The sequence below is a fragment of the Cryptococcus neoformans genome, chromosome 3 (genome assembly GCF_000149385.1).
Source record: "Cryptococcus neoformans var. neoformans B-3501A chromosome 3, whole genome shotgun sequence".
Lineage (NCBI taxonomy): Eukaryota > Fungi > Basidiomycota > Tremellomycetes > Tremellales > Cryptococcaceae > Cryptococcus > Cryptococcus deneoformans.
The window spans coordinates 1,695,621-1,718,385 of NC_009179.1; the positions used below are offsets into that span (position 1 = coordinate 1,695,621).

Consider the following 22,765-nt stretch of genomic DNA (forward strand, 5'->3'; position numbering starts at 1 on the left):
TCATGCGATTTTGTGCAGCACCTATTACTTCATTCAAGAAAGGCTGCTTCCCCCAATCCAAATCTCGGTTGATCCATAATCCTCCGCACCTTTAATTTCATCCACCATCACCATATCTATGCCCTTTTCCTTCAGCATGCCCCATAACTCGCGTTCAGCCGGATCGCGCTCCTTGTACGCCAATACCAATAATGGTCTATTTGGTAAACTGGCAGAAGAAGCCGAAGGGAGGAGAAGGGAAGTGAGAGTAGAGAGTAGAGAGGGAAACGCGCTAGTATTGTAGGTAACATCTGCGGCTCTATCGGACAAGAAAACGACGTTCAGTATAAAATCCACAGAGTTCCTTTTACTTTGATCTGATGAACGTACATTACAAGCTCTGGATGGTCATTATTCACCCAAGCAGGTATAGGCTGATCCCAGTCTAGTACCCTCGCGTCGACCAAGGTACCCTTGGACTGCTCTCCTTGTTCATTCTCGTGGTCAGTAGAGATATGGTTCATCTGGGAGTTTAGATTGTTGAGAGCAATGTTTTCGTCCATGAGAGGTATGGCAGATTCTGAAACATAGTTAGCAGTCAAGTCATGATAGAGGTACAAGCCAAACTAGCCAAACTACACTTACCGAGATCAGTTGCTGTTATCTTTCTTTCCAAAGAGGCGATGCGCTTGAGTGCAAGGGAGAGAACTATAGACACGAGGCCGGTACCGGTGCCTAAACAGTCACTGAGCATCAGACATTATTTTCACTATATATTAAAAAGCGAGGGTGGACGCGGACCGAGTTCAACAATTCTAAGTTTTTCTTGCCTCTTCAAGAGAGTGAAGATCTTCTGGCCTGTTAGAGGTAGTGATCCTTCGTTGGCAAGGTGCTTCCAAAACCAGGCTGACAGAGCCAGGCCAGAGTCCCATACTTTCTAGAGGATTCAATCAACGACTACCGGGCTGAATGACAAGGGAGAATCAAACCTTGTCAAGGTCGAAAGAGGTCTGTTCAATGATTCTCAAAGTTCCCTCTTCAGGTAACGCCCATTCTCTCATTATTCTTCCTTGCTTTGGTCGATCATCTCTCTCCTTCTCCTTTTCTTTCCCTTTGCTTTTTCCCTTTGATTTTCCCTTATCTATTGAAGGCTCCTTTTGTCTACCAAGTCCGCGGATCGTACCGGAATTGAGGCCAGATACAGCACGGGCTATTTCAATGCCTTCTGACCAGACGCCCAAAACATCTGGAGTATCGTCGATCAGGTCTAGCAGTTCATTTGTAGGTTCCAACTTCCATTTCCGTTCCTCCCCGCTTAATAGCCCATTTGAACTATGCGGATTTTCATTATGGGAAAAAAGACCGAGACGCCATGACTCTCCCACTTGCACATTCTTCGGTAAAGGGACATCTAGAGGTTTGTACGTGCTCCCTGGAGGAATAAATGTCGTCAATTCTTGGAGAGTCGTGGCGATAGAAATACTTGGAATAACTCGCTGCCAAGTATAGTATATCGTGGTGGGCTCATAACGCAATCTAAGTCAGCGATCAGCTTACGTCCTACGTTTGGACGGGATAAATGAAAAAGAAAAACTCACTCGGTACGCAGATCATTAGCGACCTGTGGAGTAATGGTGATCCTCTGGTCCGGGTTGGAAGTAGATACAGGCGGAGGCCTCAGAAAAGAAATGTACCAGTACATTCTGACCTGTGTAATGTGATGAAGGAAATACTCCAAGCGAAGGAAAGGGGAGATGGAATTGTGTGCTGCGACGGAGCTATTTATTTGTTTACAGGTTTGGTTCTCGTTGTCGATTCGCTGGTTATCTCTTTCATACATCTGCCCTCTTCACCCACACTCCACAGCGATGGGAACCAGATGGCATTAGTCGATTACGGTTCGTCCTCGGATGATGAGGAAGGACATGCTCTTCAGAAATCGGCCAGTCCTTCCAAAAAGTTCGTTTTATACTGAGTGTTTGACTTCACCAAACGCATAGGAGACTGATATGTGTCTAGGCAAAATAAACTACCCAGCTTGCCGTTAACTTTTGACACCGGTAAGCTATATAAGGCCTAGGAACCCAAGCATTAACTTGCAGAAGCTCATGGTTCAATAAAATAGCCCCCAAGGATGATCCATCACTGCATCAAGGTCGCAAGCGTTCCCGCCCATACGTTGATGGAGAATACAACACTCATGTCTATCTTTCGTGTGCGCTGTTTTCCATTCCTCAGACTTCTTCGCTTTGATATAAACTGATACAATATGCAGTGTCTATCCCATTAAGGCTTTCAAAAATCCTGGAAACAATCATTGCCAAGTTACCACCTTCTCCGAACCCTATACACGCTCTTCTTCCCAACTTACATATCTCGCTCACTCGTCCAGTGCCTCTTCGACGCCATCAGATTCAACCATTTAAGGATGAACTCGCCAGTCGATTAGGGCAAATATGTACCTTCAAGTTAAGTTTGATAGGCTCAGTCAAAGCGTACTACAATGAAGTTACCGGCGGTGGATCTAACAGAGCTTTCCTGGCGTTGAGGGTGGGTGCGGGTGTGAGCGAGGTAAGAGCTGCATCTAAAGGAAATTAAGAAAGAACAAAAAGCTCATTTATTATCTAGCTGAAAAAAATAGTAGATGTCGTGCTTGACCCCACTTTGAAGAAAATTCATCTGCCGACATATCACGACAACCCAGAATTCCACACTTCATTCGCCTGGACACTTTTCTCTACCAAGACAAATGACCAGGATACTTCGCGAGGCAATCTTTCGGCTTTCGGTGACCGATCAGAAGAAACTCCAGGGTTGCCGTTCGGCGAAGAAGACCTGGATAGGGTTAACTCAATATTCGAATCAGAAGTTCTCAAGGCTCAGCCCGCTGGGGGTTGGACTATATCGTCAGTGGAAGTAAAGGTAGCCAAGGAAATCGCCACAATCCCCCTTAAGCTAGCATGATGATACATAGAATTACAGTTAAATTCTAAATCCATGACCTCCGTTGATGGGTACAGGCACAGGCTTGAACCGCTTCAGCACCTCTACTTCCCATTCTTTCCACCCTCCTTCCCACCTTCTCTGCTTGATAGCCTCAGGATTATAGACTTGATGGATTTCCTCTGCACTCATCCCGGCCATGATAGCTTCTTCCTTCTCCAGCTTTTCCCGTTTAATCATCTCATCCCTCTCAGCAAGAGCACGTTCCCAGACTGTCCAAGGAATACTGCCACCAGAAGGACCCGGGGCTTCCCGTCTGTCCTCATTCACACTAGCTTCTTCGCCCTCAGCCGGGGCAGAGGCAGACGCCGTCCTCAAAGCCTTCTCATCACCGTAGAGACTAAACTCTCCCTGCCTTGTTCTAGTCAATTTAACGACATGGGCACCGCAGCCAAGCGCTAATCCAATATCATTGACGATCGACCTCACATAGGTTCCGCTTGAAACTGTCATACGAACTGTAAAGGTTGGGGGACGCAAACCGTTATTTGGCGAGATTTCGGGATATTCGGGAGCGTCAAGGTCGGGCACCAGAGGCTCTACAACCTTTAGTTTTTCCTCTTCCACTTGATCCTTATTTCCAGAAGTTTTTGCAGTTTCAACAGGACCTGTTTGTGCATTGTGCACAATCTCAGTCAGTCTCCTGAAGGTTTCCTTCTCTTCAGATGTAAGCCTTTTCTCGGGCCAGTGGTAATCATGCCCACCGTCGCCAGGAGTGACAGATGCAGGAGTAAAATCTATCAGTTCGATAGATACCTGGCACTTTCGTGCAGGAATGGGTCGAGGAAGAGGTTTTGATTCTCGAGCATACTCGTAGAGCGGCTTACCGTCCATCTTCAACGCAGAGAAGCTATGATCAAAGTCAGTAAATTATACACCTGAGACTGATAATACCCACATGGGAGGCACCTGCATGATCTCGCCTCGAAAGCGATCTAAAACTTTTTCAACATCCTCTCGAGTGATGTGCTCCCAAGGGGCAGTAGACAGGACAGGATCGTCCGCGTCCATAGATGTGGTCGTTGCTCCAATCAAACCTATGCTTTCATATTCCTGATAGTATAATTAGCACAGCATATACTGAATGAAACGAGTTTCTCGCATACCTTGCTACACTCAAGGAACTGATTCAAATGTTTTGTGCCCCGGTTAACACCCAAAACTGAGCTGCCATCAACACTCATCTCCCAGAAGAACGAACATACTGCACCCACCTAACACACCATCGGCCAAAGGATCAAGAGTTCCACCTTGACCAATTTTGAGACCAAACTGAGTTAGATTCTTCTTACGTTTTCCCTTCATTTGCGGCTGCGCACGCTTCACGGGATCGTCAAACAGTTTAGAGTCGAGCAGAAGTGGCGTTATTCTGTCAATTACTCTCATACTGCAAATAATTAGTCTTCGATTCTAAGATTATAAAAGATAGTCATTTACGAGCTTTTGCCTGAAGGTTTGGCGATAGGGAAAAGGCCATTGAGAGGCAAAGTGGGGGTAGGAAGAGCCTTGGGCATGATGGGCGACAAGCCGGTAGCTCGCAACAGAGCGAGATTAGGGGAACGAAGTTTTAAAGGCGTTTTATCTGCTGCTCTGGGGAGCGGGATTATGGATGAAAAATCCCAAGAAACGAGACTTGTACGCAGAACAGAGCTGAGGGAATGAACTGAAGAATCACGCACCAGGATACTAGAAACGATCCAAGAGATTCTGACTTTTTTAATACATTACGTAATGGATAAACTCGGTCGGTTGTTGACCTTTCGACCCTTTGCCTCAAAGATTATATGCGTTGTCGTATAATACCATAGTACAAGGGCGACAAGTAACGGACAAATCAGCAGCGTACTGCAAGCAACTCATTACCCAAGGATACCTCCAATGATTATGGCAGAAGTCTCATCATCAGCATCTGCAACCCACACGAAGCAGTACAAACCTTACTTCTCCCCGGCAAACGTCGAAAGGTTGTCGGCAAAACAGCGAGGGAAACTCAGCGTATCCAGAGAAGAGAGGGCTAGGCAGCAGGCATGTGGATTCATTGATGCAGTAGGAGTCAGGTGTGGATTGTAAGTTGTTACTTCTTCGTTTTACAGACGCACCACTGATGAGACTAGTCCAAGGCGAACGATCGCGACGGCTCAAACGCTATATATGCGATTTCATCTCTTCTTCCCTTACAAAGATTTCAGCTATGTTGTAAGTATTTCTGGTTTGTCTAAACTATATATAGGACTCACTATCATCACAGGAAGTTGCTTTAGCTACTCTCTACGTATCTTCAAAATTACACGACACTCTCAAGAAACCGCGCGACATCATTCTGGCTTCGTTCCCTATCCGTTTCCCGCACCTCCTCCGAAAAGGGACCATTGACCCATCTGTCGCTCAGGCTCATGGCCTGGATAGTGAACGCGCGAGGATATTGAGTATAGAGAGACTGGTTCTGGAAAGCATGGCTTTCAAATTCTCGGCGAATGATGGGCTAAGACCTGTGATCAAAATAGGCAAGAAATTGGGGTGTAGGTTTTCACGTCAGATGACTTGACCTGTTAGCTGCTGATGATGTATACCATAGTGAACAAAGATTTTTGCAAAATTTGTTGGAAAGTGGCAGTGGATAGGTATGAAACATATTCGGCGGTCACTTCCTATACTGATTGTATACAGTTATCGAACACCAGCACCTCTATCTTATCCTCCCCATATTATCGCTTTAGGGTCTATATATACAGCTGCTCTTCTTACGATGGAGTCTCTCTCGCTCGAAACAGCTGAGATCATGGACCAAACTAGGACACCTAGAGGAATAGTTGAACTTTTGGGTAATACTGGGTCATGGGAAGAAGATTACGTTGCTGGAGTAACGCATGTCGATGGTCAGTCTTTTCGCTTGCCATCACTGATGAGCCATTGCTAATGGACAACCCAGAGGTTGTGCATGCCTTACTGGACCTTTACCATACCGTCTTATCCAATCCAGAAAATCAAGCGCTTCAAGCGCCGTCGCCCGTTTCTCCAAAAGAGCCACTAGGGTCCACTGCTGCAACATCAGCCCTTTCCTCATCAGGAACGACGGCTTTCCCACTATCAGCTTTCTGGACACCGCAAACACTAACGAAGTTGAAAATCAGTTTAAGAGAAAGGAGGGGTGGTCTTACTGCCATGCCAGGTTGGGCGACTGAAGATACTGGGGAAACCGACGAGGTCGCAGAGGGGATGGGTAAAAATGATGTCACAATCAGGTTTCTATGGGACGAAGACCTGATGGCATGCGCACGTGAATGTAGCCATTAATATGCATAGTATGTTCAAGATTATAAGGATGTATGCCACGGCTACAATTCCTGTTTCCACGAAAGCAGCTTTTAGAGTCTATTGTGTCTTTACCATTATCCTCCTGACCTCGATCTCCACCATACGGTCGAACACCTGTTTAGTGCACAGGGGCCTTCTCTTCCTCAATGTCACGTTCCTCATAAGGAAGGTCGTTGTAGTAATGAGACCAAGTGCCTTGGCCCGAAACGAGAACAGGCATGAGACAGAGCCAGATGAGGTTAAGACCGAACAGCATCCAACCGAGACCCATGGTACCCTAGAAAACGATTTGTTAGCCGATCGGTACGAAAGATGGGCAATGCTGAGAACGTACCCTGAGAACACCGCACAAATCGCTGTTGTCTTCCAGGTCAGGGTTGCAGTATTGGCGGTGGTGTCGCAAAACAGTGGTGGCGACAACACAAGCTTGAAAAGAGGAGGGTCAGATATTGATATTTTCATAAAACCCTTGACATCTAACACGGAGACTCACCAAAGCTGAAACAAGCGAAAAACGCAAGCGCTCCCGCAACAGCACTGGCTCTGAAAGCAGCACCCCTGCCAGACTTGACCAATAGACACAAACAGTACAAGGCCTCGAGAAGAGAACAGACGAGCAACGCGACTACCGCGGGAGGATATGTGTTACTGTAGTGTCGTACCTTGATGATCATGATGATGTCGAGGATGAACTTAAAAAAGCATCAGTCAAGTCCCAGCCATAGACCTGGCCCAACGACGCACTGATGAGTAGGCAGTGACGAGAAGCAACCCCATCAAGAAGGGCTTGAGCGATCGAAACCTGTGAATTTTTTTTACATTAGTCTTCGTTGCTCCGCTACACACTAGCAGGATGCTTACCAGGAGCCGGCCATTGTGTTTGATCTTGCAAAAATTAGGGGTAGTTCAGATAAGAAGTGAAGTCGTTGATGAAAGAACAAGCGAAGTTGATCAGAGGCAGGACGTTTATATTATATTATAGAGTACTTGGTTGGATGGGGGTCAAAGAGAGAACATTCGGGTGGTGCTTTCCTTTATATTTAGTCGGAGTGGTCAATTATGAATTACCAGCTGGTGTACACCAGTCATTTCCGTGGGAAGATTCGGTCATCGCTCAAGGGTCCATTTCCTTGACGATATAGAAGTTGCGAAATACATGATATGAGGGATATCAAATGAGAGAATATCTGACTGCAGGAGATATCCGTCGCCCTTCCGTCGCCCGTCCCATGATGATGGAATTACTTGCGTCATTTTCTGCTCATGTCCGTAACTACCCCTCTGCCGCTTTTATTGCCACAATCCCACAAATGATTCAGCATACGTAGGACGTAAAGATCTACGGCAAAAGCCGAGAGAACATTTAATTATATAGAGTTCGCTTCTAAGACGATGGATTTAGCTACAGGGAGAGCTAAAGTGGAGGTGGTCCACTTGTCATGTCCGGAAGTATTATTCATCAACATCAATACCGCGACGGCCGCGGTGGTTGTAATTTCGCCATTTTAACAACTACAATAATGAGCCTTTGTGGAGGGAGGAGTGTGGTAAAAGAGTAAAACCACTTTAAGTTTGCAAAAAGTTTTATTTAAAAGTACAGGTTACAGAAGAGGCCAATTTGGCTGACCGACTTGCAAGTTGCAAGTGCAATAAGAGCGTGGACTGCATCAAATTAATAGTAATCCGATTTTCTAGGTTGATTCCTTCACATTTACTATGATGGGATGGGTATGGACGGACGTGGGTAAGAACGGGCGGGAGGGTCAAGGATGGAGGGTTACTGGAGGGGAGCGCTGAGGGAGAGAGAAAAACAGAAGGGCCACTACTACTGCAGAATTGCATAGTATACCAGACAGGTTCTCGCTTCACGCACTACATTATTATAGTGGCGAATGACGACGGAGGAGAACGGAAGACGGATAATGGATATGTCGGACTTCTTTAAATCGCTCAGATCTTGGCCTTTCTTCTTCCTGCGACGCATTCCCATAAATCTTACATATTCCTACTATCGATACTACTGTAAAAGGAAAAAAAATGAGGAAAGAACTGAAGGCCAAGCCGCTCATCACCTTTTTAGAAATAAATACGACGTCCATTGGGAGGGGGGTTCAGATAGCCAAGAAGAAGAGATACGTAGTTACTTATTAGGAACATGGGAGAGTAGGCTCCTTTCTTTTTCTTGGCTCCCTTATTATGGCTTTCCCTCCTGGCGCCTAGAAGATGAATAATTATTATTTGCATAACATATTTTTAACAAACATGTCCGTCGTTCGCGCAAAAAATTCTCCCGTTGACGTCACCAGGGCCATCAGTATCCTCTCTTTTTAGGCTCGCGAAAAATTGGCAGTGAACTTCGTCGTGAGCCTACCATTAATTATATCAACGAATGAGACTAATTATTTATTTAGCTTACGCTTGCGGCGTCAATAAAAAATGAAGCTTAAAGAAGCAGTTAAGTTCAGTTAGCGGATCGGTTCGTTCCTCGTTTTAAGTCATAGATGTATCAACAGAAGTCGGAATTTCGATGGCGCTATTAGAACTGCTACGTAGAGAAGGCAATATTGCGCATCAACAAATGCCAGACGGGAAGGAAGTGGGACCCAATACTACGAGTGCTGACCAGGACGAAAGAAGCGAACGAATGAAGGGGCATGGGACTGGAGAATGATACAGAAGAAGAGCACGACAGCAAAAGGAACATCAGGAAGCAGCATCAGGCAGCTGTCACGTTAAGTACGATTGAAACCTTTCTGATGAGGAGGAGATCAGCAAGCTTCTTCTGGCTGTTCTGAATGACCCGGCAGGTTTACGGTTACCATTAAAATTAAGGATATATATAACAAGAGTTGTCTTACGTAATTAGAGGATAGCATCACCAATCGGTGTCCCAATCGCCCCCCCAACAGGAGTCACACCAGGCACACCTTGAAAGCAGAAACAAATCAACAACAACAATCAATTATGGGCAAGCCACTTTGTTTGTCAGTAACAGCATCTCCATTTCATTTTCCTTAGTCCACACGTATCCGGCGCCATAATGTCGATGATACAAAAGACTCCCCCAAGGCTTCCCGCTTCATTTCTTGTCGAAGAATCTTCAGAGACTCCTGGTCCCTCTCGAGCTAGGATCAACAACCTCCAACACCAAGTAAGCGAGTTGGTGCGGAAGAATCAAACTTTAGAAGTACGCGAAATTGGCCATCATCTTTCAGATATTAACGTTAATGTCACGTCTTTGTAGAGGAAGTTGACAGCGGTTAAGAGCGCTTCAGAGAATGACTTGAAAGAGAAGGCAGCCAAATTGAACGAAATGCAGGTGTCACTCCACAACACCCAAAGAGAGCTCGAAAGATCCAAGAAGGACCTCGAGCGATGTGTATTGGAGGGATCAGAAATGAAAGAAGAGGTAATATGACTTTGATCTCTTATGGCCATTTGATTTTACTTATATTGACGGTACTCCTAGCTTCAGCTTCACTCAATGGTCCAGCAGCAAAAGGCACTTTTGGCTGTAGCGCAAGAGCAAATGCTTGTTGTGGAGCTCGAAACCAGATTATTAGATGCAGAAAAAGCCCGAAGTAAGCTTCAGGATTTGTTTCAACGTGTATACAGCAAGCTGAACCCCTGTTGCTAGTTCTGAGAGACCATAAAATCACTCTGTTCCAGGCCAAGGAAGAGGAATTAGTAAGAGAAATTGAGGAAAGAGACATCCGAATTGAAGATCTAGAAGTGCGTATGCCATTATGGAACTACATGTGTTTGCTGATTCATGATGCAGGCTATGCTAGAAAGATCTAATGCTTCTCTCGAGCAAGAGCGCAATGCCATTAGAAAGGCTTCTTCATCACAACTAACGTCTTCCAAAGACCTTACCAAAGCCCAGATGGAACTAGAGTTTGCTCGCGCCGAAATTAATACTCTTGAAGACAAAGTGACTTCTTTAGAGACGAAAGTTCGTGGTCTCAAAGACCGTGAAAAGGAGGCAAGATCAGAGCTTGAGAGCTGGCTACGAGAAGAAGGTTCGGCCAGCAAGCATCAGAAAGAGAAGAAAGAGTCGCAAATTCAGTTGAGAGCTATGAAGTCAGAGTTGGAAAAGAAAAAGGAAGAGATTGAAGAGCTGAAGGAGGAGTTGGAAGAAGCTGTGAGAAGTGGGAAGGAGAAAGAAAAAATCTTAAAGAAACGATTAAGAGATGCCAATGAGGAAAAAGAACGTCTGCTTGGTATAGAAGAAGAGCTGCATGGTTTGAGAGCAGGGATAAGCAAGACGACTCCAGGAAATCGAAAGATCAGAAAGGTACTTTGCTCTATCATATGACTCTCACTGGGGATACCTCTAGCTAATATATTTCCAACAGGAAAGCCCAGTGAAAGAGGGTTCTGGCGACGAAGTGACTACAAAGAAAAAGGCGAAGAAGGCCGAGACAGCGGTATCTGTATGCAGAGGTTCTCACATTAATCGCAAGCCACTGATCATTCTTGCTTCATAGCCTTCGAAGCTCTCTTCAAAAGCGCGCGCAAAGACTAAAGCATCAGTTGATTCAAGCTCTGAACTGGATGATTCCGCCCCTGCACCCATCAAGAAATCGAAGGCCGCACGGAAATCTCCCATAAAATCCAAGCCCAAATCAATCGCTGTTGAAGTGTCAGATGCTGAGAACGAGGTTGATTCTCTCAAAACTCGATCGTCAAAGAACGAGGTCGTCGAGCATAAACCAATGGAAAAAGAAGAGCAAGCAGCCTCCGCCAATGAAAAGAAAAAGAAAAAGAGAATTCTCGGCACTCAACCGCCACCCACTTTCAATTGGGATCCTGTCATGAATGTGAGTCAAGGGTCACCTCACTAGACGCAAGAAGCAGCTAGCTAATTGTCGCCCGTGAAGAGCGGCGACGGCGTCATCCCAGCGTATCTATCACCCTTGAAACCAGATAGTGTCAGAGCTACAGGAACTATTCCAAGGGCTGGGTTCCCTAGTCTCCCCAGCAGTAGGCTAAATCGCTTCGGCTAGTGCTCTCAATAAAGATATATGTTGGGCTTCGTGACGTAGTGCGTCTGCTGCCTGTTTGGATCTCAGTGGATGTCGCGTATTTTCTATCTTGTTTAAGGCTATTAGATGCGTTTTTTTGCACTTTACATCAGTTCATGCGCTGTTCTCAAATATCTCATGTTGTAGAGCCTAATGTTTATCATCATTTATGTCCAAAGTTTACCAGGGGTCTACCAAAAGCTACCCTTGGAAGGCATAACGCTCTCGTAACCTCTGCCCGAAAAAGAACATCTGCCATCAATGTCAGCTTTGCTTGAGGTACCATATTACGCTACTTTACTCACGATCATTGGCGCCGGTATTCCGACAATGGCTATACAGGCGATAAGGGTACCACCCCACCCCCATCCAAGCTTTACAAACATGGTGGTCGTAAAGAGCGGCATGATACACGCCACAACCGAACGAGCCTGGCTCCCCCGAAACAAATCCATTTGTCAGTAACGACGGCGCCCATCTGGCAGGACCGTACTTACAGCAGTTGCCCCGGCTACGGCTGCAGCAGAGTAAGGATAAAAAGCATCCACGAAGCTAGGGACAAGTGTCAGTGAGATGATCGAAGCATACATTGCTACCACTCAACAAATTCTGGATGGTGTTAAATGCTAGCATCAACCCAATTCCCATGACAGCCTGGCCCACGAAAGGTCCCATCCAGTGTACTTCTGCGTTCGCTGTCCACCCCTTTTAATACTGTTATTAGCAAATCAAAAAATTTGAAACCATCGCACTTACAAAAATAAATAGTCCAATTGGCATGATACACATGCCTATTTGAGTCAGTACGAGCTGCGTAAAGAACCGTTAGTGGGATCTAATGCTACACCCGGAACATACTCTATATTCTGGCTGGCCGTTGTCACCATTAATCTTTGAAAAGTGTTTGTATATACGGTCTTGACACTGGGAGGCTATGGCCACCGCACTCACGAAGCCCAAGCCTACAACCGGCATCATCAGATCCATACACCATGCAACACAGCCTTAAAAATACCCATAGAAATGTATGGTAAACCCATTGTGGCCAAAGGCCACTCGTATGAAAACAAGGCGGGCTGACTAAATGGCGGCTTGCCGTACAAGAGAGGTAAAGCCACCAAAAAAAGATAGATTATACCTACAGCAGAAGATCAGTTTCAAAAGCTCTATAAGGTCTATTCAAAGTGAGAATCACAACCTTACCGTACACATAAGCGTAATACAAAGAGAAAGCAAACGCAACCGGGTTGGTAAACAGCAATCGTGGGGGACGTGAAAATGCCCTGCCATAGACTGCTTTCGCGTCCTCTTTTGAGACCATCGCCATCATCCAGGTTAACTTTGGCAGATGATGTCTCCGCCTGGAAGTCGAAGGAGAAAGTGGGTGAGTAATCTGATAGTCCATGATCTTTTGAATAGCACTGATATATGACGAGTCAGTCTCAAGAGTTATGGGAAAGGATTAGAAAGGAGATACGTACGGAGCATAGGTCTCCCTGAGGAAAAAGACCATCAATACAAAGTTGAAAAACGCAACTATTGTCATAAAGTAGTAGGCCCATCTCCATCCCCCGAACAATAGCCAGTAGCCTATCATGTTGCCAATGATGGGCCCGCCCTGCAAAAATGTATTAGTCAGTCATAATGGTTCGGAGTATGTGATCAAAAAGGCGTACAATCGGCCCTAGAGCATACAATGATATGGGCTTGCCTCTTTCATGTGGTAGGAACATCTAGGTAACTGGTGAGCGCAATTCGACTTCATTCTAGAAGGCTGTCATGCTCACATCAGCGCAAGTCGCCACACCTAGAGATGGCGGAGGAGAAGCAAAACATCCGCAAAAACTGGAATTGTAACTTGAGAAATCGTCATACATATTCAAAATTGGCCACTCACAATCGTAGAATGATAAGTGCTGTCATGCTATATGTAACGCCCTGGTCAGTCTGACGCTTTCAGTTATCTATTGCCATTCAAAGCACAAACCTCTGAGTGAAACCCGTTCCCAAGGTGAACAAGACATAGAATATTTGGCTTGAGATATAGGCTATTTGCCGTCCATAGAGCTCCGACACTGGTGCAAACACAAATGGTCCGGTTCTTTAAGAAAAGGTAAGCTTATAATACGCGTTCTATGGTTTCTGGTAATGCGTACCCTAGACCTAGAACATAGGCACCAGCGATTAGAACTCCTATCTTCTCGTTTGTCTCTCCGAATTCAGACATTACTGCATGTAGCCCAGGTACGCCGATGGAACTTCCTGCAGTGGAAATGAATCCAGTTAATGCAAGAATTGCTGTTATGGTCCATTTCTTTCTGGTTGCCCAGTTGATAGGATTGGCAGGAGAGGTAGGGAAGGACGTAATAACTTGCCGTGCTTCGCGAGAGGACAGTGATGTGGACGATAATTCAATTTCAGGTGGTGGTGCAGGTGTTGATGTTTCCACCACCCCTGTAGATGATCTGCGACGCTTGTTATGCTGGAAGGGCAGTGGTTTGCCGCAATTGACAATAGGACATGATTCTGTATCATAATCGTGATCCATAGAAGATTGGCCTTTTTCGGAGACGATATTGCGGGTTCCTCCGACTTTCTCCATAAGTAACCAGACCTTTAATACTGTTGATTGTTGGCGAGAGTGGTCCTTGGAGGAATCTGTTTCTATCGGTATTTGTCCTAAAAACCAGTGGTGGGCGTGAGGTTGTACTGTAGATTAGTGCCATCGGTCAGCAGCAACATTTGCTGATGAAGCCTGGGTTAATTTGCAGTTATGTCGTAGAATTGTAGAAGCTTCTAGTCTTTCCAAAACAGTTTGAATCAAACGGAGAACTCCCGCCCTATGAGGAGTCGGATCGATAGATAAGACGGAGTGACTGGAGCAGCGAGTGTCTGCCACCAGCAGTCGCAGATGGCCGACATCTCCGACAACAGATAATTATCTTTTTTATTTATAGCTATCGTAAGACACCGGGACAGAGATCGGGACAACCACCCATATGGATCAGAACCGGCGGAGAGCCTTTCAATCTCCCCAGCCTTTTGGCGACGTCACCATATTATTTCCAGAGCAATAGAAACTCCAACATCTCCCGACCATGACGCCTGCAAACAAAATCCCTCATTGCTCAGCTGTAAGTAATCTCTGATGTTGCAACCTCCTTGGATCTCACTAATCTCAAATTCTCCTTCTTTCGCTACAGACGTTCCCTGCCAAAATATCATGTCTGTGCTCCCCCATATTTCTAGATCATCTCTATCATCGTCCGCTCGCATGTCTCTTCGCCCTTTGCGAGTGGCCTCTCAGTCTCGTTCCATGTCACTCATTCCGTCTTCATCACCGTCCTCTGTTCCTTTCTTTGTACCTCATCTTGGCCCCTCCTCAAAGCATGGTGTATATCCCACTCCGGGTGGAAAGGGTAAGGGTAAGGAACTCTTTGGTGGTGGGAAAGGGTTTGATCCCGAAGAGGAAGTGGATGATCGGGAATGGGATATGCGTGTCGGTAAGTTCGCGTACACACAAACAGTATCAGCACTCACATTAGCTTTTTTAGCAAGGGCAATGATACACCTTCAAGAAACACTCCCGCATTTCTTTAATGCTGAGATGACAGCAGCGACAATGTTACCGCCTGACATCTATAGTCAGAATATGCTGCTCAAGCTACCAGCGCCGTTGCCTTTGAAGGTACGTACTGTGGAATGCTTTCATCTCCTCCAATTGAAGGAGGAATAACGCTGTCCGAACTAACAATATTCCTAGATATCCTCATTGTCTGGCTATTCAATGGCGTTCTCTCTTACTCGCAATGGCATGCAAGGTCTGACTTCACCAGGTTTTTTTAAACGGACTTTGCTAACATCACAATAGCCTTACATACAGATTTGCGATCAGAGATGGAGAGAATGACATTCTCCCCATCACCTCAAGACATGGGACAAGAAAGCAAAAGAGCCGCAGTTTTACTTGCGAGAAAAGGGATCCCCAGCCACCGTATGAAGCAGATCAGGGTCTTGGTCTCAGTATATGGCACCCTGCGCTTGCCTCCTCATAAAGTAAGCAACAGTTATGTTATTGTCAGACAACGTTGACATTGTGTACTCTACAGGAGGCTAAATGGCATACATCGTCTCTATACACCTTCTCTCCCACATCAGGTTTGATCGTTTCACACGAGGTAGAGACTATCAGGCCTCTTCCCGGAGAAGGGGTCGCGGAGTGGATGATGTCACGACTGCTTGGGTGGACTTCGAAGAATGCAGGTCATGAAGGAGCTATACCATGTCCTCGGACAGTGGCGTTACCTCCTGAACATAGAGTGGCGCGATTCAGGGAAGAGCGTGAGGAGAAGAGGGAAGACTGATGGTGCAGGTCGGCGTATTGTTCTGTTGTACACATTCACGTTACTGCATCTGTTTAGTTGTTTCGTATGTATCGTTAATGTTTTATGCATTTTGAAGATGATTGAGTGAGTGTGTATGTATGATATTCGCTGTTTGATGGGTGAGATATAATACCTACCAGCGGTTGCCGCGCCGGCAGGCTCTGTGCCGCAAAGTTGCACAATTAAGCTGCCTGATTCACCGACCATCGAAACTTCGTCGCCTCCATCGCTCCTACCCATCTTGTCATTTTTCCCCTGAAAATTTCCCCAAATCTCTATACCCTGTACCTGTCTCGAGACTTCCAATCTCCCTGTCATGCCGCCCAAGGACCCCACATTCTCAGACGTGAGTCTCCATCCCACTTCGCCGTCGAGAACGTCCTATTCACAGCCACAAATCTTTCCACCCATCAGAACTCTCTGTTTTGCCTTTTGCTGACCTCACCATGTTGACGTGAACATCCTCGCAATTCGCATTCCCTCGATCATCCATCCATCTCCCATATGTATACGACGGTCATCCTCGTCTCCCTAACCTTCGCCATTCTTTGCACTCTATGCATGGGAAACGGTGTTCGCTATGTCTAGGATGAGGCGAGTTCAGGGAGAGGTGATTCGGCCCAACCAGAGGATATTCATGGGAGAGGCTCGTAAGTGTTCAAAATGCTTCAGTCTTGCGCTGTTCAGTCTCTGAAGTTCAGTGCCAGGTCGAGTTCGGCAAGAAAGGCTCAGAACAGGATTGCCCAGAGGGAGTTCAGGCTTCGTAAGCAGGTAAGCAATCAATGCGCACTGAGTGTTTCATGTTCAGCTGATGGAGTCGACAGCAATATGTGTGTCTGCCTAAGATGTATGAAATGAATGACCCAATTATCTGACTAAATGTTGTAGATCCGTGACCTTGAGGCCAAGGTGCAGATGCTTGAGGGCGACAAAGAGGAGCGTGTGGAACTTATGACGCTTTTAGTGCGAAATCTGATGAAGGAGAATAAGGATTTAAGACATATGCTTAGACTTACTGCGTCATTCATTGGCGAAGGTAAGTTATTAACCCATTCTAGAAGCTGTATACACGGTCTAACAGCAGTTTAGGCCTTGGTTCTTGTTTGCCCAGGCTTGGTCTTTCGGCAGATCAGCTGGATGCCATCTTGAATCGCGCTGACACTGATACGGTCTATGAGGCATTTATCAATCTCAAAGCTTCTCGAGAGCTTGAGATGTCTAATCCAGGCATCAAGCTTGGTGAGCCTCGTCGCAGAGCGGGCAATTTGCCTCCAAAGCGCAAGCGTACAGAGGACGAGGGTGGGACTCCAATAGGGCCTGCTGAAACGCCTGAAGATGGCGCATCTAGCGCTGGAAAGGAGAAAGGCAAAACTTCACAAAACAGTGACATCTCTAACTCTAAAAGGATCAAGTCGGTTTTTGATCAGCCAATACCCAGCGACGAGTATACGTATTTGTTCCCCGATCTCGACAGCATGCTTATGGCTTCCGAGTCGTTTGATGACCCCTCAATAAGTCGTTTCGACATCAACGGTCAGATGGGCCAAAGTCGTGTCCCCAATGAGCTTCCTCGTGTAGATTATGGACAGCAACAGAGGCTAATGTCTTCTAATACTGGGAATGTTCGCTTTCCCAGCTATAATGGGTCGACCGCTTTAGGTGGGTCGGCGGACATGAGTGGATTTGGTCTCACTATCCCCCCAAACCCATTAGCCGGCGATCCGCTGGCTGCCAACCTTGCCGTTTCGAATAGTTCGTCCGCAAATTATCCACCGTCCAATCCATCCATGCCGTCTTGTGTCACCCCAGTCAGGCCGGTGGCCCCTTTGGTGAACGAAGGCAACCAATCTACTCGACGTTCTTCTACAAGCAATGAGCCATCGACGCAGAGTGATTCCATCCGAAGACTGGCCGCTGAACATCGCGGCGCTTTCGATGGCCCTGGTATGACGTCGCAAGAAATCGAAGAAAGACGCAAAGCGGAGGACAGCCTGATCAAATCCATTGAAGAAGGAGATACACCTGACAGAAAGTTAGAGGCTATGCAGGTATGTTCATTCACTCGTTGTCATGTTCCATAAAGTTTAACTGTAAATTTGTAGCTTATCACCTATCATCTCAACAAGTGGGTTTTTGAATGCGACAAGAGGAAACGTACTGACACTTGTTCACAGCTTCCGCATGAACCACGAGTATCATCTCCCTCCATCTCTCCGTCCTACGGTCGTCCAAAGAACAGTTCCTCACGAGCACGCTATCGATGGAATTTGTTTCCCGTCCTTGCGGGACCGTATGATCTTACTCCGCGGTCAGTCGTTCATTTATGTCTTTTTCATTTGCTGCTCCTGACCTTTCATTTAGGACGATACGACTTGGTGGAGGTTTTTCATTCCTTATTGGCCGAGGTAGGACGTTCTGTTCCTGTATTCGGATGAGTGTGCCTGACAAAAAGGAAAGTTCACCCTTCACGGTGACGACGTACTTGACCATAGAAGCTATGAGGTATCCGAAAAATTCATTCACGATTACAGGTAAGCTCGAAGATCGCCTTTAATAACAATCACGTTCATGGCATTGATCAATTTTATAGCATTCTTGTCGACGACTCAATAGTTGCGATCAGTAATAAGTGGCGCGCGTTACGGGGAGAACCTCCCATCCAGTGGCCTTTGAAGGACCAGGGGCAGAATCAATTAATCTTGTCTGGGGCTACGTCTCAGTAGAACGGCCAATTGCAGCTATAGTAATTGCAGCTTATTAGCAGTTGAGATCATCGATTGGAATTGAATTGAATGCCTTACAAATATCATCCTCATTATCATTTATCATTATTATTATTGTACATCTGGAATTTTGGCTATGCAATGAAAGGCTTGTCAAAGGGGGGAAATGTGAATGTTTGCAAGCGGCACAGTAAACCATGAGCAATGGGCGATGAGGATTGTCGACATGGGTAGTCAACGGAGTAAGGAGACGCTTTTTTATCTGTTCGGGGCCGAGCGAAAGTTCATTCCGCCGCGCACTTGCTTCGCTCGACTTCTGTTTGCTGCGTCTTTTCTTTCCCGCCAGCCTACGTACCGTTCTCTTCCAATCATCAAAGCCACGTCGCCATAGCCGTCTACTCCCACCATCCCAATCACATCGCTACACCCCACCGCAATTTCTTCTGACCACCCGCCGTTTAACAAGGTGACGCGACCACGTCGTCGCATCTCACTGGTAGTCCCCGGTATTTGATGATTTATAGACAATGATTCCATCACCTCGGCGGGCAGCTTCAACCCCTGCTGTTCAGACATGGCCGGATTTGGATGACGATGATGGCTGGCAAGGTTGGTCTGGAATTCATGAAATCATCTGGCGCTTACTCGTTTTCGTGTTTAGATATGCCAGTCGTTCGCTCAGACAGCAATCCATTCGGTTTGGATGAAGAGGATCAGAAAAAATATCACTATCGCACATCCATCAGTCTCGACGACGATCCTGCCGGACCATCTGGTACCGGCAACGCCACCGGAAAACACCTCGAACTTGAGGCAGACACGCTGGCGACCGATTCATGGAGAGAAAAGGTGGAACAAGATGAATCCGACTATACACGAATAAGACTGGATGAGGACGAAGAGTCTGAGGAAGTACATATGCGGACAAAGTATCTATTCAATGAGGATAAGGCCATGACGCCTCTCAGTCAGATGCAAACGACCAAGGAACTGTTGACGGAAGGACAGCGGATTGCATATGTGGCACTGTGTCACTTGATTATGAAGAGGATGCTGAGGGATATGGGCAGAGGATGGGAGGGATATAAGGCCAAGAATAAGCTGGGTGTCAAAGGAAAAGGAAAGGCCGAGGTGCCCGTTGTAGAGAGTGGACATATCTGGATGCTGAAACTCATGGCGAGGCTGTATCAGCACATGGAATTAACTAAAGATGGTAAGAGGGCCTATCACCACCACTCCTATCATGAAGCTCATTGACTCATAGAACAACGCATGATTGAAAGCTTGGCGGAGCATGGTGTTGACCCGTCAGACCTCGTTCCGGCACTCATGACCACGCATACTGTCAACAATCCCGATTTTGATCCCAAGGAGAAAGAAAGAGTTGATCTGGAGGAAGCACTGAGAAAGGAAGCAGAGGCAGATGATGAAGCAGAGCGTGAAGCCAAAGCAGAAGAAGAAAGACATGTCGTGGTAGAGGACCAAGGCGCTTCAGATACTGAAACTGAACCTCCCCCTCCCTACGAGGTTGAAGAGCGATCGATCAGCTTCGCGGCTTCTCCAATGGGAAAAAAAGCATCATCCTCTTCCTTGGAACTGCTCTCTAAATCGATCAACCCATTTGGATTCGACGACGACGATGTCCCCAAACCCCTATTGGGAACCAAATCGCCATTGTCAGAAGGGTCTTTCCCGAATGACTCTTCCACTATCATCTCCCCTCAAGCAAATGTCAATCCTTTCGGCTCCGATGATGAAAATGAAGGATCTCTTGCAGTGTCCGAGACAAGAGCACCTGGAGCCCAATCCAAAGCTCAGACTCTATCATCTTTTGAGAAGGATGAAGGCGACATTGGTGGTGCTCATTCGTCTCCTTTCTCTGAACCTTCCAACTCACCATTGGATGCTGCGTTTGCGTCAACCGCAGATCGACCTACTCCTTGCCGACCTCAATCTCTTCAAACGGAGGATGCATCTCAATCGACTTCGGACGCAACTGAAAAGCCTTCGGTTGATACAAAACAAACGCCAAAGGGCGAACCAGTCACGTTGTTCGACGCTGCAGATCCCCAGGCCCCAGCACTTTTACCAGCTCTTCCTGGTGTATCAACGTCGCTCTCTACGACGGATGAACATGTAACACTTGATATCCGCTGGACTGTCGTAAGTAAATTGTGTTTTATGATCATCTACGTAATTGACAGTTCAAACCTAGTTGTGTGATCTTTTCCTTGTATTAATTGCGGATTCCGTATTTGACGCCCGTTCGCGAGCATTCTTAGTGAGAGTCGCTGCTGCTCTCGGATTTGATTGGCTTGACGTTGTGCGATTTGAAAATCGAGTGACCGAGGCATTGGAAATTCAAGAAGGTATGGAGAAGAAGGGTCAGCATGAGATTATTGAGGGGAGGAGAAAGGCAGCCCGTAATAAGCGGTACGCCATGATGGGTCTCGCTGCCGTCGGTGAGTGATGTCGCAACGTTCCTTCAAACGGAAAAAATCAATTGATGCTCCTTCAGGTGGTGGCCTCGTCATAGGTCTCTCTGCAGGCTTGATGGCCCCTTTCATTGGCGCTGGTTTGGGGACGGCGTTCGCGACTGTTGGTATTACAGGTACAACTGGGTTTTTGGCCGGTGCAGGAGGTGCCGCTGTGATCACTACGGGTGGTGTGTTGACTGGAGCCAATATTGCCGGCAAGGGTATGGCAAGGAGGACAAGAGAGGTCCGGATTTTTGAGCTGAAGCCATTACATAATGATAAGCGTGTCAATTGTTATATTACCATGGGAGGGTGAGTGGGATGATCGCGTCTCATTCCGGATGTATGCTTACTTTTAATACAGATTCATGGCCAGCAAGGTTGACGATGTAAGGTTACCCTTCTCGGTACTTGACCCTGTAGTCGGCGATGTCTTCTCGGTTTTATGGGAACCCGAAATGATGGCAGAAATGGGTAATGCGCTTAAAATCCTCACAAGCGAGATCTTGACCCAAGTGGGACAGCAGGTATTGCAAGCTACCGTGATGACTGCTTTGATGAGTGCCTTGCAATGGCCATTGAGTATGTTCCATTTTCGTTTATCTCATTCGAGTTCTACTAAACCAAGACACAGTACTCACCAAACTTGGATACCTCATCGATAACCCATGGTCGAACGCTCTTGATCGTGCGCGAGCAGCAGGTCTCGTTCTGGCAGACGTTATCATTCAACGACACGCTGGTGTACGCCCTATATCTTTGATAGGCTTCTCCCTCGGTGCTCGTGCGATCTTCTACGCGTTGATTGAACTCGCTCGCCAAAAAGCTTATGGACTCGTGCAAGAGGTCTTCATCTTCGGTACCACTGTGACCGCTTCTCGCGATACTTGGCTTGATGTTCGTAGTGTCGTTGCCGGACGATTTGTCAATGGGTATGCGACGAATGATTGGATGTTGGGATACTTGTTCCGCGCAACTTCAGGAGGCTTGAACACAGTGGCCGGCTTGCGACCTGTGGAGACGGTCTGGGGTCTAGAGAATGTGGATGTCACAGAAATTATTACCGGTCATATGAGCTATAGAAGCTGTATGCCCCAGCTATTGGCCAAGGTTGGATTTCCGGTCACGGCAGATTACTTTGACGAGCCGGATGTACGTATAAGCAATAGAAGCACAATGGCTGACATGACTATCCACAGGATCCCGAGATTGATATGAATGTCCAAGAGAGAACTGTCGTCGATGAAGCAGAAGAAGAAGCGAAAAGGAATCACAAAAAAGTCCTTGGCATCTTCCCAGTCAAAAAAAACCGTTCATCTGGTTCTGGACACAATACTCCTACAACCGAGAAACATTCCGGCGCGTCGACACCGAATCCCTCTGTTTCTCAGGCCGCCGCTGGCGAATATGAACTGGAGGACGATGACTTGCCCCCTCGAGAGGAGGTTGACATTGGCCAAATGGCCTCTGAAAAGGACACATCGACTCCAGTCGAGGAGGAGAAGGAACTGGAGATAAAGGCGGTAAAACAGCGAGAGGAGGAGGAGCAAAAGGAGAGAGAGGCGATCCAAGCCATCCCCAAAACCGCTGGTTTTGACTTCCAAGCCATATCGCGCGAGCTGGGCAAAGACATTGATGTCGATAAGCTCAAAGAGCCTGAGCCTCGCTATTTTCCACCAGCCCTTATGGAAATACGTGCTCCTCTGGAGAGAAGTGGCTCAGCCCCTCCACCGACATCATTTGTACCGCCTCCTGCAGAGAAAAACGTCTGGGTGTAGTCGTAGTTATATGGATACCTTGTGGGGTACCGTGCAAGCATTGTGTCAAGATTCTCTGCCTAAAGCATGTCAGGTATG

General features: G+C 46.7%; 10 protein-coding genes across 11 annotated transcripts; 6 read left to right on the top strand and 4 right to left on the bottom strand.

Moving 5' to 3' along the window:
• Nucleotides 1-33: 33 nt before the first annotated feature.
• Nucleotides 34-1,681, bottom strand: CNBC5880 (hypothetical protein; the record flags this gene model as incomplete). 2 transcript variants are annotated; one of them, XM_771279.1, is made up of 6 exons in its annotated part: nucleotides 34-298; nucleotides 370-559; nucleotides 625-714; nucleotides 781-916; nucleotides 969-1,515; nucleotides 1,578-1,681. In XM_771279.1, 6 exons carry the CDS (start codon nucleotides 1,679-1,681, stop codon nucleotides 34-36), a joined length of 1,332 nt encoding a protein of 443 aa, XP_776372.1. The 2 variants fall into 2 exon arrangements, with proteins under 2 accessions (XP_776372.1, XP_776371.1); XM_771278.1 differs by lacking the exon at nucleotides 1,578-1,681 and having other exon boundaries at nucleotides 969-1,411; nucleotides 1,480-1,507.
• A 432-nt stretch (nucleotides 1,682-2,113) lies between these two features.
• On the top strand, nucleotides 2,114-2,943 carry CNBC5890 (hypothetical protein; the record flags this gene model as incomplete). The annotated part of the gene is made up of 3 exons (XM_771280.1): nucleotides 2,114-2,192; nucleotides 2,255-2,550; nucleotides 2,608-2,943. 3 exons carry the CDS (start codon nucleotides 2,114-2,116, stop codon nucleotides 2,941-2,943), a joined length of 711 nt encoding a protein of 236 aa, XP_776373.1.
• An 18-nt stretch (nucleotides 2,944-2,961) lies between these two features.
• Nucleotides 2,962-4,496, bottom strand: CNBC5900 (hypothetical protein; the record flags this gene model as incomplete). The annotated part of the gene is made up of 5 exons (XM_771281.1): nucleotides 2,962-3,832; nucleotides 3,881-4,035; nucleotides 4,089-4,144; nucleotides 4,197-4,369; nucleotides 4,420-4,496. 5 exons carry the CDS (start codon nucleotides 4,494-4,496, stop codon nucleotides 2,962-2,964), a joined length of 1,332 nt encoding a protein of 443 aa, XP_776374.1.
• Nucleotides 4,497-4,860: 364 nt separating this feature from the next.
• On the top strand, nucleotides 4,861-6,276 carry CNBC5910 (hypothetical protein; the record flags this gene model as incomplete). Its single annotated transcript, XM_771282.1, has 6 exons — nucleotides 4,861-5,048; nucleotides 5,097-5,178; nucleotides 5,231-5,501; nucleotides 5,558-5,603; nucleotides 5,650-5,858; nucleotides 5,912-6,276. The coding sequence occupies 6 exons, from the start codon at nucleotides 4,861-4,863 to the stop codon at nucleotides 6,274-6,276; spliced, it is 1,161 nt and encodes a 386-aa protein (XP_776375.1).
• A 139-nt stretch (nucleotides 6,277-6,415) lies between these two features.
• On the bottom strand, nucleotides 6,416-7,172 carry CNBC5920 (hypothetical protein; the record flags this gene model as incomplete). The annotated part of the gene is made up of 5 exons (XM_771283.1): nucleotides 6,416-6,574; nucleotides 6,632-6,723; nucleotides 6,791-6,989; nucleotides 7,042-7,099; nucleotides 7,159-7,172. 5 exons carry the CDS (start codon nucleotides 7,170-7,172, stop codon nucleotides 6,416-6,418), a joined length of 522 nt encoding a protein of 173 aa, XP_776376.1.
• A 2,165-nt stretch (nucleotides 7,173-9,337) lies between these two features.
• CNBC5930 (hypothetical protein) lies at nucleotides 9,338-11,306 on the top strand (the record flags this gene model as incomplete). Its single annotated transcript, XM_771284.1, has 8 exons — nucleotides 9,338-9,484; nucleotides 9,542-9,706; nucleotides 9,767-9,878; nucleotides 9,935-10,029; nucleotides 10,079-10,594; nucleotides 10,656-10,733; nucleotides 10,788-11,120; nucleotides 11,181-11,306. The coding sequence occupies 8 exons, from the start codon at nucleotides 9,338-9,340 to the stop codon at nucleotides 11,304-11,306; spliced, it is 1,572 nt and encodes a 523-aa protein (XP_776377.1).
• A 219-nt stretch (nucleotides 11,307-11,525) lies between these two features.
• On the bottom strand, nucleotides 11,526-13,926 carry CNBC5940 (hypothetical protein; the record flags this gene model as incomplete). Its single annotated transcript, XM_771285.1, has 14 exons — nucleotides 11,526-11,576; nucleotides 11,630-11,755; nucleotides 11,822-11,876; nucleotides 11,929-12,029; nucleotides 12,081-12,134; nucleotides 12,183-12,286; nucleotides 12,340-12,462; nucleotides 12,528-12,745; nucleotides 12,806-12,942; nucleotides 13,001-13,057; nucleotides 13,112-13,169; nucleotides 13,222-13,248; nucleotides 13,312-13,425; nucleotides 13,481-13,926. 14 exons carry the CDS (start codon nucleotides 13,924-13,926, stop codon nucleotides 11,526-11,528), a joined length of 1,671 nt encoding a protein of 556 aa, XP_776378.1.
• Nucleotides 13,927-14,640: 714 nt separating this feature from the next.
• CNBC5950 (hypothetical protein) lies at nucleotides 14,641-15,688 on the top strand (the record flags this gene model as incomplete). The annotated part of the gene is made up of 5 exons (XM_771286.1): nucleotides 14,641-14,827; nucleotides 14,879-15,012; nucleotides 15,088-15,145; nucleotides 15,196-15,380; nucleotides 15,434-15,688. 5 exons carry the CDS (start codon nucleotides 14,641-14,643, stop codon nucleotides 15,686-15,688), a joined length of 819 nt encoding a protein of 272 aa, XP_776379.1.
• A 337-nt stretch (nucleotides 15,689-16,025) lies between these two features.
• CNBC5960 (hypothetical protein) lies at nucleotides 16,026-18,432 on the top strand (the record flags this gene model as incomplete). The annotated part of the gene is made up of 12 exons (XM_771287.1): nucleotides 16,026-16,055; nucleotides 16,298-16,359; nucleotides 16,417-16,480; nucleotides 16,534-16,539; nucleotides 16,598-16,745; nucleotides 16,799-17,368; nucleotides 17,423-17,757; nucleotides 17,812-17,834; nucleotides 17,884-18,017; nucleotides 18,071-18,114; nucleotides 18,167-18,240; nucleotides 18,300-18,432. The coding sequence occupies 12 exons, from the start codon at nucleotides 16,026-16,028 to the stop codon at nucleotides 18,430-18,432; spliced, it is 1,623 nt and encodes a 540-aa protein (XP_776380.1).
• A 527-nt stretch (nucleotides 18,433-18,959) lies between these two features.
• On the top strand, nucleotides 18,960-22,687 carry CNBC5970 (hypothetical protein; the record flags this gene model as incomplete). Its single annotated transcript, XM_771288.1, has 8 exons — nucleotides 18,960-19,041; nucleotides 19,094-19,645; nucleotides 19,697-20,595; nucleotides 20,648-20,894; nucleotides 20,951-21,221; nucleotides 21,274-21,491; nucleotides 21,544-22,061; nucleotides 22,109-22,687. The coding sequence occupies 8 exons, from the start codon at nucleotides 18,960-18,962 to the stop codon at nucleotides 22,685-22,687; spliced, it is 3,366 nt and encodes a 1,121-aa protein (XP_776381.1).
• Between the last annotated feature and the right edge of the window lie 78 nt (nucleotides 22,688-22,765).